We start from the raw sequence: 16,542 nt of genomic DNA, 5'->3' as shown, positions 1-16,542 counted from the left end.
CACACACACACACACACACACACACACACACACACACACACACACACGTATATACACAAAGATCTGTTCAGAGTACAACAGAAGATATTTTTTTCTTTGGTCTAGAAAAGCGTAAATTTCTTTTGAAAAGTTAATTTCCTTCTTTTCATTCATGTAATATACTTGAACTGTAATTTCCCTTTTTCTCCTTCTTGCCAGTCAATGTTTTTACACCAGTTTGGTTAGAAGTTCTTAAAAGTTGATACTCAAACCTGGGGTTGTTATTTTTTTTAATGATTCTATAGGATTGTTTATTTCTTACATATAATTTTTATAGGGCTCCACTGACCTTCTTAATAGAATATCCTAATGGTTATTAATTGGATTGACTCTAAATCTCACTTTAATACACGAGTCAGACAATATTTTCAATTACTGTCAGCTACCCCCTTTCTAAAAAGCGTGTGATTATTTTGATTGAATTTTAAAAGCTGTTCAGCACTTTTTATGAGTATATTGTGCATATATCTATATATGTATATATGTGCATGTATGTGTGTTTATACATGTTGTTATGTAGATAGAGAAAAAAGAAAGATTTCCAAAGTGTGAATAAAATAGTTTCTTAGATTAGATTCTGATCCAGTATTTCTTGTCAGTTTTACTTGGAAAAGGAGCTGCTGAATTTGTCACTAGGTGAATATTTTTTTTAATTAAAACTAAATTTGGTTCTAGGCCGTAGTACTTATCTTAGTGCATCTTGTTTGCTAAGCAAGAATAAGGTCAGACAAAAGCCAGCATGAGAGTAGAAAGAGTGACCAGACTTCACTAGATTTATCAAGATTTTTAGAAATTCTTAGGAAAACTTAGATGCAGAGTTTAGAGTCACCCCAGCTACTGCTAATATGTGTCCAGAATGATATAGAACATAGACATTTCTGTCAAAGTAAGTAGATTTTTTTTCCTTAGAGCTCATTTTAAAAAATATTCTCAAATATGAATGACCAGGCTTATCACACTTTCATCATGATAATTTTTTGAGGTCCCTCATTTAAAACATTTTTTTCATGATCTCTTTAACTGGTGATACATGTTCCCTCATGATGGCAAAGTAGAGAAACAGCAAAGAAAAGATAAAGAGATGGCTATCAAAGATGCTTTCAAAGAACATCAATGTTTTTCAAGAAATGAATATCAAAGATATTTTCACTGCACGCCCATCAGTGTTTTTCATAATCAGAATTTTGTTTTTTGTGTTCGTACCATTTGTTGTGTGAGGATCTGTGTCTTTGTACTCTTATTTTCAGGTTTGTTTGCTGTGGTCCATCTATCACATCACTGTATTAGAAAGGCCAGCTTAAGCTGAACGGGGCACAAGTTATAGCACCTCACTCATCTTTACCACTACATTGTAAGGCAGATATGTACTGGAAGACTCTAATACAGATAATGCACAGGGTTTTTTTTACAATGTCCCATGGGTCTACCATGTTATTCAATGCCCTGTGTTTGGGTTCAAGAAAATCAGTCACATAAGTACATAAGAAGGATTCATAACTAGGCAGGAATTCACACGAAAATGATCAGAAGGTCAGAGTGACCTGTAAGTTCTCAGTGATTTGCCAGTGTGATATATCAGCTAAAATAAAAATGGATGTGATTTTACCATCAATAGAACTATTGCATCCAGAACATGGGAAAATAAGTTGCCTTTGCTTATGCTCTGAGTAGTAGATCACATCTGGAATATTGTATTCTGGTTGCCATATTTTCAGTAGGATGTTGACAGACTACAGTAGTCCAAAGGAAGAAGATAAAGAGTCACTCCTTCCGCCTCTAATATTTCATGAGTAATAAATCATAAATGTGAATACTAATGCCTTCCCTAACAGAAGAGGTTGAGCTATACATGTAACTCAGTTTTGGAAGGGAGTATGTGTATGTATATATGTCTCTGTATGCTTGCATGGATATGTGTATATATACTTATATACACGTGTATGTGTCCTCATAGACACACGTGTGTATATGCCACTGTATATAAGCACTGTGAATGTACAATATATACATATACATATATACACACATTTCTATATCTACTTTTGGAATTTCTGTGGTCACTACAAACAAGAGAGCTCTAGTCAGGAAAGGTCACTCTATACAGGAATGATAACTTTTGTGGGGGCTGTAATTAGAGACTTCATTTTTGCTCTACAAAGAGAATGTTCCATTACGATTCAAGAAAGGCATCAGTATCACAGATATTGTTGATTGAATATTGATGATTGGTTATTTTTGATTACATGTGTCCCTTGTCCTCCAGTAAAATCCTCCTCTGTTGTAGTCTCAATTTAACACTAAGTGTTGCTCACTGGATGGTGATTGTTTAAATCCTAGCCAGTTCATGGAAATGAACAAAGAGGAAGGGGTTGCTATCTATATAAGTGAAGAGAATACTTATACTGGTGAAATTACAGATCTTTAATGAAGTATTGAAAAAGTACACATGTCATAGTGATAGCTGTGTTCTTAGTGACAGTTTTGATTGAGAAATGAAAAAAAAATTAAAGCTTTGAGTTGCCATAATTACACCAAAATAATAATATGCAGCATATGGGAAATAGAAATTCATTTCAGTTTCACTAATACTGCTCCTGATTAACTTACTGACCCAGTTACCTAATATACAACAGCATCCCTTACACTCTTCAATTTCTAGACGAAGGTAATATTTTATTTGTGACTCTAGAGGGAAAAAAAAGGACCCAAACCTCTTGATCATGTATAATCCTTAAGGCTTTTTTGTATTACCCCCTTGTCATCTCAGTATGCACAATTAAAACCCCTCTTACATAATTATAATCAAGGAATTTACTGTGCCACCCAAATGCAGAGTGGGTTTTTATGTCTTGGAAATGTAGACAGTACCGGGTGGCTTAATTAGTGCTTTGCTTCTCTTTTTATAAATTCCAATCCTCTGCTTCTAAAGACTCCTACTTGTGTGAGAAGAAAGATGAGGAATACAAATAGAGTGATTCTACTCCTACTTAGCTAATAAGAAGTCACTTTGTAATTGAGATTTTGTGATGCTGGCAGTACCAGTTGGTTCACCACTTACACAGATCAGACTTCCTGTGAACTGAAGGAAGGAAATGTTTGCATCTGGACATGTTACCCATACAATGTGTCTGTGTAGTTCATTGCTTTGCCCCCAGTAGTTTTCACTGTAAATTTTCCTTGGTAGAGTGGCTAACAGATAGCATGAAAAGAAGGGGGCAGCCAGTTCACAAGTTGGCTGAAAACCAGGGAACAAGGGTTAAATGCCTCTCTCTTAATAAAGAGGTATTTTTAGAGGTGGTCCCAATGCCACTGATTTTCAGTGTTTATGACAAATTGAGATGGGACTCAGGAAGAAGACAGTATAAGGCTTTTAATCAAAAGAAAATCTATATCAGAAGAATTGGGAAAATTATTTTTATAAGGAAGAGTGATTAGCATATTACAAAATATTACCTAAGAGCAAAACTTGGGTAAAGTTCATTTGATTTTCCATGTTAAATACTTGTAGCACTACTTGGGATAAGTAGAATGTGGGAACTGGAAACAGCATAGATTTTTCACTGAATATATTCTTTCCCCCAAATTTGGATGAAAATGTTTGTAAAGGAGACTCATAAGTTTTTAAAAGCATTTTTTGGTTCAAAATGGCAGCACTATCTTCAAATTATATCATATTTAGGCTGGCAGTATTTGCAATATGACTCCATGACTAAGTAAAATAGGTCATTTTTCCCCATTCGATTATTGTTTGATGAACTTTACTACTTTAACATTCATTCATTCTTTCATTCAACAAACACAGTACAGCTACTACATGCAAGACAAAACATCCAGGAAAAGTTTCTAAATCTTTCTTAGGGAACTGGTCCTTTTTAATCAGGATGACAGCATATAATCAACTTCTTACCTAGCAACTGTGAAACTCATCCATCCAGTAGAGAATATTTCTAAGTTCTTAAGGAAATACCTAGAGCTAGTGAAGAAGGATCTTGGACAGAATTGTCGTTGATAAGATAATTTTAGGGAAAAAATATCAAACGAAGATGTCAAGGAAGAAATGAACTGCTGAATATTACTAGTTCCAGAATGGTTAAAAACGAGAAGATTCAGGGAAGAGGAAAGAAGACCAATAGTCTTAGGAAAACTACAAGAAGCCTTGTACTAAGAATAGAAACAGAGATTTTTAGAGCCACCTGGCTAAGAAAATAAGAAATTCTGCTAAAGGGCCGAAAAGTAGAAAGGCAAAATAGAGGAGACTACAGAGAATGTCTATTCTCCCTTTGGCAAAGAGAGCCAACTGTAAGGAACTTTGCATTGAAAAGTACAACAATCCCATTATCCACTTTTTTATGTCTTAGATATGATTCCTTTGGGTCATCTCCTGAAAGTACATAGTCCTTAAAAAACAATGATATTTAGAGCCAAAGACATTTGTAATTCTTAACATTCCACTATTTGTTTTCAATAGGTAATACAATAAAATCTATTCATCCTACAATAAGATATGCCTTCGTATTATTCAGGGTTTTTTTTCATTTGAAAAATATTTTAACATTGAAATTTTCAATGCCTTGTATCCAGAGGTAATTAATAAATATTTTTTATTTGAAAAAAAAAAGAAGAAATTCATGTAAATTATAGAATTATAGAATAGATGCTTGCTAGGAATATTTTTACTATATGAGAAAGAAACAAATATGGTTAAGTTTCACTTTTCCTTTTGCTTTCTTTCCTTCTACAGATGAAGGACTGAACCATGAGTGCAAACTTTGCAATCAGACCTTTGATTCTCCTGCCAAGCTTCAGTGCCACCTGATAGAACACAGCTTTGAAGGGATGGGAGGCACCTTTAAGTGTCCGGTCTGCTTTACAGGTAGGAAAACCAAGCTTGGGAAAACTCTGGGGTGTCTTAGGGCGACATCACGTCTTTTCTACAAATGCATGCCTCCCATTGATATGGCCTTTTGCAGATATGACTTTAGGTCAATTTGGGGGAAGATGTTTGATTTCTGTATATTAGCATTATTGATCGCTGCCTACTTAAAGCCTCAGATAGGGATGGAGGTTAAGCATCAGTGTGCACAAATGGCATTTCAAGTTCTTCTGTCAGAAGTTTGCATTTTTCCAATTGCAGAATGAGACCCACATTTTGCTCACTTTCATCCTCTTGATGTTAAAAGGTTACCAAGGTTAAAGCTGCCTGCAAACAGCTGTGTTTTAATCACAGATGTTCAAATAGAAGTGTGGTGCTATTGTCCACACATCTGCTTTTCAGATGGGAGAAATTTTATAACCCACTCCATATAAGAAATGAGAGAACATTGGGGGAAGTAGCTATGCTTGAAATCTGAACTGAAAAACAGATAGCATCTACTCTATTTTATATTCAATCATGTTTTTTTTAAGTAGATTTTAAAATAAATTTACCTTCTAATAGGAAGTCCTTATTAAACCTCATACTGTTTCCATTTAACTTTATAAGAAGAAAATCAGAAACTAAAATGAAACTCATAGGGTAAATGTGACCAAATCTGTCCATCCCATCACTGAAAGATTCATTCTGTGGGAGAGTACTTTGTGATAACTACATATTTGCATGGTTCATTGATGGTGAAAGATCCCTCAACTCTGTAAATCTCTTCCTGCTTGTCAGAAAAACAAAAATGTTTGCCTCTTAATAACTTGATTTTGGGGGACATGGGAAGAAGTTAATTCTCACAAGAAAATACTACGGACCAATTATTACTTCACTGTATTTAAAGTACAGATTACTGTTCAGTCATAAATTTTAAAAGAAAGGTCATTTTCACTGTATGAATTAACAGTAGTGCCTGAAGGTGTGGATAGCTCTGCTTTCAGCAATGCGTCTGAGAAGAAGTTTCTTTTAGTCATTCCTTCAGTCAGCCCCCTTCTTTTTCTTCATGGTTACCGTGGATCCTACCAGGATTGTTAGAGGAGGAGTGAGTTATCAGGGGAGGAATGTGACATCAGAAAGATAATACCTCATAGAGTTAGAACTGCAAGGAGCTTTAAATGCCATCTATGTTAAACACTCCCGTAGATGTAGGAAACTGAGGTGCACAGAGAGTTTATGCCCATCATATCACAAGGCAGCCAGTTAGTGGTCAAGAGCTGAGCCCTGCTCCTCTGATTCCATATCTAGTATTCTCCTCCACTACACCATGCTCTTCACACACATATATGTGTGGTATTTAAACCACAACCTAGGGTATCTTACAGTATAAAGAACTAAGAAATAAGTTGAGGGCAAGGGACTCCTTTGTAAATTCTGATATAATAACTCTTCACAAAATAGCACTAATCATAGCTCTCCCAGTGAGTAAGATCCCTGATAAAATAATCTTTTAATATCTGAGCTAGTAGTTAGTTGTAAAATGTGTGAAGGTGGATGGAGATTAGTTGATTCTGATCTGTATTAAAACACTTAAGTTTTTTGTTTTTTTTTTCCTTTTGCTGATGGGGTAAAGAGACAACAATGCATTAATCATTAGCAAGTGCATTTGACGTACCATCAGACCTAAACTGTACTAGTGGATCTTGAAAGTATTTTAGAAATGACAATGAAAAAAAATCTCCAGAACAAAGCATGTTATGTGGAAGAAGAAATCTGAGCAGTTCTTTAAGATAATGAGAAATGTGATTAAAATGTATGACTCACAAGAACAATATTCTAATATTTTACGTTGGCTTGCAATTAGAATAATTTTAATGATTAGAGTGGAGTCAAAGTCAAATGCCAGCATCTTTAATAAATCCTTTCCCTGCCTATACAGATTAATATTGTAGATGCAAACTTTTTTTAGGTCACAGTGCACAAGGCATCCATCAGAAGTCAGTTCTGCCAACCCAAACACTGCCTCTGGCATATACAATTTAATTATTAATAGTATGTCTCCTAGGTAAACTGTTACACAGTCTTAGGGCCTTGTTTTGTAGTCATTAAAATTGAACATGTTTATATTATTGAAACCCTTGCATTCAGTGTGTAGGCAGAGTTGATCTTAAAGTATCCAAAGAGAATTTACCTGCCGTTCTGTTTCACATTTATAGACAGTGCCCCAGAGTAGCTGTGGGATATAATTTTTAGCATTAACACATTTAAATAGAGAACTGTTTGCTAGCTACAACTCTGGGCAAATACAATAAACAGAGCTTTGGCATCTAGGCTTTCTTAACCTGTGGGTTGCTGGGAAATGAGTCATTTTTGTTCATTCTCAGGGCTGCTCATTTGACAATTTCCAGCTTTATTTTTTTAAGTGAATTGCAGGGAGCAAGGCATCTATAAATCTTTCCTTTGCAGTTGCTTGGGTTGAATTAGACTCAGAGTAGAGTTCATCTCAACAAACACAAGAAGGCAACGGTGGATAAAGGTAATTTCTTTCTCACCGGCTATATGGCCCCAGTCAAACCCAGGACGGAGGTGTGTCAGCCATACCCCTGAGCGTCCTCAGAAAATCACTGAGTAAAGGCATTTATGAGATGAAATAACTTAAAGTTCACCCTGCTTTTTATCATTGCAGTGTTTGTCCAAGCAAACAAGTTGCAGCAGCATATTTTCTCAGCCCATGGACAGGAAGACAAGATCTATGACTGCACACAATGTCCACAGAAGTTTTTCTTCCAAACAGAACTGCAGGTAATGTCCCCACAAGGAGGGCTGAAATCGAATTTGGTTGCTATGATTGTATAAAACAAGGTGTTTTAAGTCTGGATTCATGACATCACTCACCCTGTTTCCCTCCCCAAAGTTGTGTGTGTATGTGTGTGTGTGTGTGTGTTGGAGCAAGGGGAAAATATGATTTTGAATTAACTGATACCAAAAATAACTTGCCTCTGGCGGCCATCAATCATAAAAGAACTAGAACAGATCTGTTAATGGACCTACCAACCCAATGGGATAAAGTCAAGGGTCAAGTTTATGGGACCATTTGTATAAGGTTTCCCTTCCCTAACACTGTACTGCTGTTATGCTTAATTTCCATTGAGCCACCACCTTGGTAGGTAGGTGCCCTGATGTGTTCTGGCCTTGAGGGGCTTGAAATTGGAGGGGAAAGAAAGGAAAAGACACATTTATAAATTTCTACTCTTGAGTAGAAATAGAGCACTAATCCTTAAAGTCTGTTAGGAAATAGAGTTGGATTGATCTATACATGGCATAGGCTACACTCACAACTATTGCGTGGAGAAAGAAATTGATCTTTTTATCTCTGTTGTTTCTTCTATAAAATGGGTACAATCATTCCTGTCCCAATTTATCTTCTTGGACATATGAAATATATTATGTGAAACTATGTTGTTTCCCCTGGTCAAGAAGGGAAAAGATACAATTATTATTGTCTGCATAGTTTAAGATATCTTTATAATTTTATCATATTTGAAGCCTTGCAATATAAAACCTTTGAGTCATTAGTCTACATGTAAGCAGATTATACTAGAAAAACCATATAAAAGTATATATAAGGGGCAATTAGGTGGTGCAATGAATAGAGCACAGGCCCTGGAGTCAGGAGGACCTGAGTTCAAATCCAACCTCAGACACTGGGCACTTATAGTTGTGTGACCTTGGATAAGTCACTTAACCCCAATTGCCTTGCCTCCCCCCCTCAAAAAAAGTATATATGAAAGAACAGGTGAACAAATGCAACGGTCATGGTGTGCTACTGGACAAAGTTTCAACAATAAAATTGAATTTAATATCTCCATCTTTCTTAACATTTCCAAAAAGAATTCCATTCTGATTACTAATGAATGGGAAAACGAAGAGAGGCAAATCATATATTACTTAGAAGGAACTCTTACACTAAAAAAGTTGGATTGACAGTAATTTTATTTTTATTGCAATAACTTCTTGCTTTGGTCCTTCAGAGATGTCCAATGAAAGATAGTGGGAGACTTAGTTAATGTGACTTTTGGAATAGGGTCTGATTCTTTTTAGTGATATCTAGGATCACAGTTGTAAGACTGGAAAGAACCTTCTCAGTTACATAGTCCAAACCACTAATTTTACAGAAAAGGCTACTGAGGCCTAGAGAGGAGTTCTCACAGATAGCAGGGCAGAACCAAGAGATTAACCCAGGTCATCTCACTCCAGGGGTGGCTACGTGCACAGGGAAGAGAGTACTGGGCTTGGAGTCAGGAAGATTCATCTTCAGTGAGTTCAGATCTGGCCTCAGACACTTAACTAGTTATGTGACTGCCTCAATTTCCTTATTTGTAAAATGAGTTGGAGAAGGATATGGCAGACTTCTCCAATATCTTGGCCAAGAAAACCCAAAAGGGTCACAAGGAGGTGGACACAATTGAAAATGACTAAACAACATCTCACATCTAATAGCTTTTCTCTTTCCTTCCCAGCAAAACTTGAGAAAGCCATCCATGCTTAATGCTTCTAGTTCCTCTCCTCTCATTCTTCTCTTAACTCACTGTAGTCTGGTTTCCAGCCAAAACTACCCTCTCCAAAGTTACTGAAGGTCTCTTCCTCATTTAATGACCTCTTCTCGATTCCTATCTTTTTTGACCTCTCTGCAGCATCTCACAGATTCTGCCTGAGTTCTCTTCTTTTTTTCTCTGTACACCCTTTCACTTGGTGATTTCATTTCTGAGAGGTTTAACTGTCATCCTTATGCACATGGTTTTTTTATTTTTGTATCTAGTTTCTCTCCTGGACTCTAGTCCTCTATTACCAGTTGCCTGTTGGAAATCAGGAACTAGGCATTCCATAGACATCTTAAGTTCAGTGTATCCAAGATTATCTTCCCTCCCAAGCCCACCTTCCTAATAAACCCCAATTACTATCTAAGGTAGTGGTGTCAAATTCAAATAGAAACCTTTCCCTGCATCACATATTGCCTTAGAAAACCACAAATGAACATTATCTATGTTGTATTTCATTTATTTTTGTTAAGCCCTTCCCAATTACATTTTAATCTGGTTCAGGCTGACACCTCTGTTCTAAGGAACCACCATCCTTCCAGTCACTTAGGCTTACCACCTCAGTCTCTTGCTTACCTGGTATGACCCACATTATTGGGTCAATATGGGCCAGTCAGTTGCCAAATCTTATTATTAATTTCTCTACAAAATTCCCTCACATACGTTTCCTTCTTTCCATTCACACAGCTACCACCCTAGTGCAGGACTTTCTCACCTCTTACCTGTACCGTTGAATTGGACTACATCCCTCAAGGCCCTCCCCCACTAATTTGTAGGTCTAACCATGTCACACTCCTCCCACCTGTTCGACAAATGTCACTGGCTCCCTAGTACCTCTGAGATCAAACATGAACTCCTTTGTTTGGCATTTAAAACGTCACAATCTGGCCTTTTCTTGCCTTTATAGTAAAGTCATGCCAGCCTACTTGCTTTTTCGTGACACAGTGTCTCCCCCATCTCAATATTTTTCCCCTGGCTATCCCCCATGCATGCAGTGTTCTCCCTCTTCACCTCTCCTCCTTGGTTTCCTTCAAGATTCAGCTCAAACCATACCTTCTGCAGGAAGTCTTTTCTGGTCCCTCCCCCTCTTAGGCTACCTTCCCTCAACTCAATATGTATTTATATGTGTGTATACATACATGTATATGTATATATACTGTCTTCCTTATTAGAATATGAGTTACTTGAAGGCAAGGACTGTTTTTGCTTCTTCTTTATAACCCCATCATTTTTCACAATGTCTGGTATATAGTTATAAGCTTAATAAATGCTTATTAATTGATTTCCCATCCCTAAATCTACAATTTAATTCATGTAACAAATACCTAGTATACAGACTCCTTCTGCCAATGCAGATTGGTAAGCTGTCTTTAACAAAGACTTACAGAGTTGCCTGAGACATTAGAGGTTATCACTTGAGCCAAGGTCACACAATCAGATTGTGAGAGTCAACATTTGAACCCAAGTCTTCCTAATTCCAAGGCCTGACCTCCATCCACTATTCCATATTGCCTTTCACTTTGGAGCAGTATACAGGGCCTAGGGAGTGGGAATAAGTAGTTGAAAATACAATTTTTGTGCTCCTTATAGGAACTAGACCAGTAAAATTTCATTTTTCTCTTTATTAGTAGATGTTAGCCCTTTGAGATGTGTAACCTTCATTGTTTCCACTGCCAGAATCCTAGCCCCTAGCACAGTTTTGGTGTGGGGCCCAGAGGTAATAGAGCAGATATAATTAAACAGATCGATCAGGACCCCAGTTTTTTTTCAAGGAACCCCTAGTGATATCTTAGGATACCCTAGGGTTTCATGGAATATAGTGTTTGGAAGTCATTGTTTTCTATTCTCTTCATTAGACTCTGTTCAAGTAGGGAACACACAACTCTTCAGAAATGCTTATGATCTCAGTTGCAGAGAGTGCAGTTCAAATCATTTCTGACTCATTCATTTTAATTCAGTCAAACATGCCCTGATCTCATAAGCCAAAATGCTAGCTTGATTTATATCCTGAGGGTGCAGTAGTGTTAGTTTGGTATCACCAGGACTAAAAATCAAATGTCCGTTGTCTGGATGGAAACAAAGGCTGAGTTGATAAATCCCTGGTTCTATATCTGTGCGTAGCTTCTGCTATAGAACTAAAGCATTAAGAGCTTGAAATGAGAGTTTGATAGTTTGAGGCCACTGTCTAGCACATGTGTCTGCCTATATATGCATGGTGTATGATCCACTCCCTCTAATATGCTGTATGTTAATCACCAAGTATCAGTTCTCATTTTAAATTTCCTAGTTTTGTGATTCCTTACTTTGAGGTTATAACCTAAGGCATTCTTAGCCCTCTGCATTAGCATTTATCATTCCAGTTACTCTTATACTGAAGGTTAGAAGAAAGAATTAATGTATTTTTTTAAATATTGATTTTTTTTTTCATCTCCTGTGTGGAGACCGGGCATGTTAAGTCTGGGAAAAAACACAATACAATTTTATTAAGTGAATGAATTAGAAAAAAAAATTGAGATTGGGAAATAACATGTCAGTCCAAAAAATAAAATCTATTAGCCAAAACAAGGAATACAACCAAGCCACTTTGGTGGCAGTGACTTAGCAAACACATTTTTTTTATTAACTTTTTTTTTTAGCATGAATGAAAATTTGTCTTTTCCTATTCCTTTCTAACCCATTAAGAAAGAAAAATATAACATGTGTAGTTAATCAAAATAAATTCCCCATTAGTCATATTCAGATAGATATAGATATAGATATGTCTCAGTCTGTACTCTGAAGCTGTCACCTGTCTATCAAGATGTCATGTGGGTAGCATTTCATCATGAATGTTCTGAAATTGTGACTGCTCATTGACTTCATCAGCATTCTAAATTATTCTTTGCAAGTATATTTTTAAGAATAATAGACTGAAGATTAATTAATTTTATCTCTACATTATGTAATGAACCTTAGACATCATCTAGTCCAACTCTTACATTTTACTAATGGGGAAACTGAGGCCAAAAGCATTTACATGCCTTGGGCCAGTTAACACTGGGCCAAGATTCAAGCCAAACATATATATGTTTGAAGAATAGTCTGGATAGCTGTTTGGATTCTTGAAAATTCAAACAAGATAGAAGATTTTCAGGAACAAATTTTATTTGATGAAAACTATCTCATAAAAGAATGAAAATAAAAGGATAAATGTAGAATAGATTGCTCAAGGTAGAGATGTGATATGTTACTATGGCTTGTCATTTTGGGAAATGTGGATGATTTTATAGCTGTATTAAATAACCCCTAAATCTGTGATTTTTGTGTGTACCCAGTCAAAAGTAGAAAAACTCTGTATTTGCAATTTCATCATAATAGGACCTCATCTTTGCACTGTTTACTTAAAAAAATTACAGTTTCTACTATACATTTTTGTATCCTACTACAATACGAGTAGCATTAGATTTGAAGACAGATCTAGGATTATTTTCTGGAGAAAAGTTACTTAATTTCTCTGGGCTTGCCTCAGTTTTCTCATTTGTAAAATGAGGAGATATTCTTAGGTGGTCATTACAGTCTCTTCCATTTCTAAATCTTATGATCTTATTCCTTTCTGTTCTCCCCAACCCGTCAGTCACACACACACACACACACACACACACACACACACACAAACACAAACACAAACACAAACTCATACACACAGCAAACACCTTCTATTAGGCTATGAACTCCTTGTGTAGTTTAATAAATGTTGATCAAATTGAATTGAATCATTTTCATTCTCTTGGCAAAGATTGGCCTTCTTTTACAAGAAGATTTTATTCACTTATAAAAATCATAGAATATTAAAGCTGAAAGGACTTTAGAAGCCATCTGCTCCAAACCCTGCTTTATAAGGATGAGGACTCCGAGGCTAAGATAGGTCAAGTCACATAGCTATGGTCACAAGCCTAGTTAGTGGCACAGGCCAGCCTAGAGCTCTGGTTTTCAAAGGCAGCTTTGCATACTGGTGAGGAAGGCATTTTCCAAGTCAGGAGTCAGCAGCACTTGAAGGCAGAAGATTCACAGCATTCTTTCTTTGATTATTTGTTTTTGAAGAATCAGATTATGATTTATATGTTTATCTTTTTAAACTGATGCAAGTGAGATTTTGTACAAGTTAGTATAAAACAAACCAAATAATAGTTATGTATTGTCTCCAGACGGTCCTTATTTATTAGTCTGTGCTTGTGTAACCTAGAAATTTGAATTGAGTCCTTTTTCTCTTAGTATTTTAGAATAACACATTTTACAGATGAGCTAATTTTCACTTTACAAGACAGAGCCTAGCCCTAAGGATACTGGACAAGAGGGAAGGTATGAGGAGAAGAAAAATGCCTGACAGTAGCAAGTCTCCAGTGTAGCAAGTCAGAAAAAATGGTATTGCCCAAGTGGGGTGCCCCAGAATAATAGCCTTTGTCCTTTGCATAAATGGGAAGATGGAGGGAGGGAAACAGAAGATCTCTAGGACTGCTTTCTGCTCATTGTTACTGTTCTAGCAGGTTGACTATCTGCCAGTTAATGAGTTGAGTCAACCTACAAGCCCAGACTCATTCATTGATTTTGGCTAAAAGAGCCCTTCCACATAAGTACTTAGAGAGCCACATGCAGCTCCTGGGGGGCCATAGGTGGCTGGCTATTTCTCCAGGACAGTATCTTAGGATGGAAAGGCTATTCTGAAAGTTTGATTGGACCCTTCCTTTTGTTTTTCAAATAGCTTTAGAAACTTTTAAGCAGAATTTAGGGGAAAGAGAAAGAAGATGTTGTCTTTGAGGGCAAGGACTGTCTTTCCTTCTACTTGCATTTTTATTTCCAGTACTTAAGACAATGTCTAGCATGTAATAAGTGCTCAATTAATAGTTGCTCCTTGACTGACTGGTCCATGGGAATAAAAGCGAATTACCCAAATATGACCAACTGGTCTGTTTTTAGCAATCCTGCAGAATGTGTTGCTTTCTTAAAAACTATAGCAAAGTCTGCCCTAATTGCTGAAGACCTGCTACCTCTCAGATTGCCACAAATCCACAGTCACTGCAGTCCAATAGGTCTGTATATTACCCTCCCTTCTTCCCAAGTGACATCATGATGAGCTGTAATGTTCTTGGCAGAGCTTTTTGGGAAGAAAGGCAGTTTGGAAAAAAGACTGCAAAGTATTACCAATAGTAATATAACTATTTTCCAGTAGACAGAGTTTGTAAAGCAACTAAATGGTCATTAGAGAAAACTCCAAAATTCATGGTCTTGCTTTTAATTTCTAACTTTATACAGAGGTAAAAGAAACATTTTGTTTAACCTTTCATGCACAATGCTGATTTTAATCACGTGGGGGATGTAATACCTACTTGTTAAAGAAAATTTCTGGACGTTTCACTGTTTCTCCAGTTACTTGATGGATGTCTGACTTCATCAGTATGAGGAACTCCCTCCACTAATTTAGATTGCAACCTGTCTAGTTGACTGACTCACAGACATAAAGTTACCATCCCAGAATCATGTAACTAATAAATGTCAGAGACAGAACTTGTACTTGGGTCTCCCTGATTTCCAAGTCTTAGCCCCATATGTCTTGCCTGCTCAGTTAATTGGAATTATTTTCTCAATGAATAATGCCTTTTTATGTTTTTGTGGTAATTAAGCTTTTTAAAAATCTTGTACTGTATTCAGAATCTCATTTTTTCATGTTACAGTTTTTCATTACTTTTCAAAACAAAAAATTTTCATTAGATTTCAAAACATATTTTCTGAACTAACATAAGAAAAAAAGGAAGATAAGGCATTGAAAAAGAGTTTTTTGGATTTTTGTATTTTAGGTTGTTTTTTGTCTGTTTGTTTTTTGTCCTCCTTCCCTGTAGCTATCCCATAATAGAAAAAACAAGGTTTGGGTGTGATTTGGGAATCAATTTGCTTAGTTTCACTTCTGTTTTTTCCTTTATTAAAACTTAATTTTTCTCTTGCACAGATTGGAGAAATGTTTAGGACATCTCACTCTATATCACTCCTTCTACAAAATGACTTGAAAACCTTTTATCCTTCCTATTTCCTGCCTTCTTCTACACTATTTCTTACATTTTCATGCAAAGTTTCGATTTCCAGGGAGACTTAGAATGTCATTCCTCATCCTTATTCCATCTTGAAGCACAATTTCCTTTATTGCTAATTTCAATCCAGACCAATTTATGGTGACTCTGATGGTGAATAGTGAGGTATCACTGTTTTACATTCTGGGGAGAATAGTGCTTCCTACCTTTTACTAGTCTGACTGTTGATTCCTAGTGGGCTTAAGATCACTATTCCCTTGTTCCTATTATATCCTATGCATTGCTTCTGTTTAAAGAGCTGAGATCCCATCACCTACAGCTGCATGCATATACCGATGGGTACAACAGGCACAAATTGAGTCAAGTAAACATGTGGTTCTGGAACTGGTCCATTTGTATGTTGCTTCTTTTTCTTTCATTTGTGGGCCTGCAGGGCTTTTGAAGCAAATTGGTGCTGCAGAGACTTCTGTTTAATTTGCTCAGTGGTTAAATTGATCTATCTCTTTTATTTGATCGGATCTCCAGGAACCGAATCATTTGCATTGATTTATTGACTGATGCTGTGTTTTCACCATTTGTTTGATCACTTTCAGCTGTTAATATTGGATAATTCAATCAGGATTGATTGAGCCAACCATCTAAGGCAAAAAGTTAATCATTTAGGACACAGAAACAACCACAGAACACCTGTCTGTCTCAACTTCTCCCAAGTCTCCCCTGCCCCTCAAGATCTATGCTACCACCAAAAAAAGAAAAAAAAAACAAATCCTAGAAATTGTCTTTAGTGAGGTATAAAGCAAATATTCCTGCAGAATTCTCCCTATGCTAATCAAACCCATAGTTGCCACAGTTGTGCCCCCCACACACACACACACACACTCACTACCCCCTTTAAAAGGAAGACAAAACCAGGAGTTTTGCAAGTAACCAAATGGGCATGATTACCACAAAGCACTCATTTGTCCCAAGTGAGCAAATGCATTTGCAAGTA

At 36.5% G+C, this 16,542-nt stretch overlaps 1 protein-coding gene across 8 annotated transcripts in view; it reads left to right on the top strand.

Moving 5' to 3' along the window:
- ZNF521 (zinc finger protein 521) overlaps nt 1-16,542 on the top strand; it is a 355,179-nt gene that overhangs the window by 311,531 nt on the left and 27,106 nt on the right. For all 8 annotated transcript variants that reach the window (XM_069099829.1, XM_069099828.1, XM_069099825.1 and 5 more), the window contains 2 exons: nt 4,781-4,912; nt 7,581-7,696. In XM_069099829.1, the coding sequence (XP_068955930.1) occupies nt 4,781-4,912; nt 7,581-7,696 (248 nt within the window). The remainder of the gene's footprint in view (nt 1-4,780; nt 4,913-7,580; nt 7,697-16,542) is intronic.

This window comes from Petaurus breviceps, unplaced genomic scaffold (genome assembly GCF_028583685.1).
Source record: "Petaurus breviceps papuanus isolate PSGF00001 unplaced genomic scaffold, PetGlider_PUasm1.0 38, whole genome shotgun sequence".
Lineage (NCBI taxonomy): Eukaryota > Metazoa > Chordata > Mammalia > Diprotodontia > Petauridae > Petaurus > Petaurus breviceps.
The sequence above is the reverse complement of the archived record's forward strand: the minus strand, read 5'-3'. Positions and strand labels throughout refer to the sequence as shown.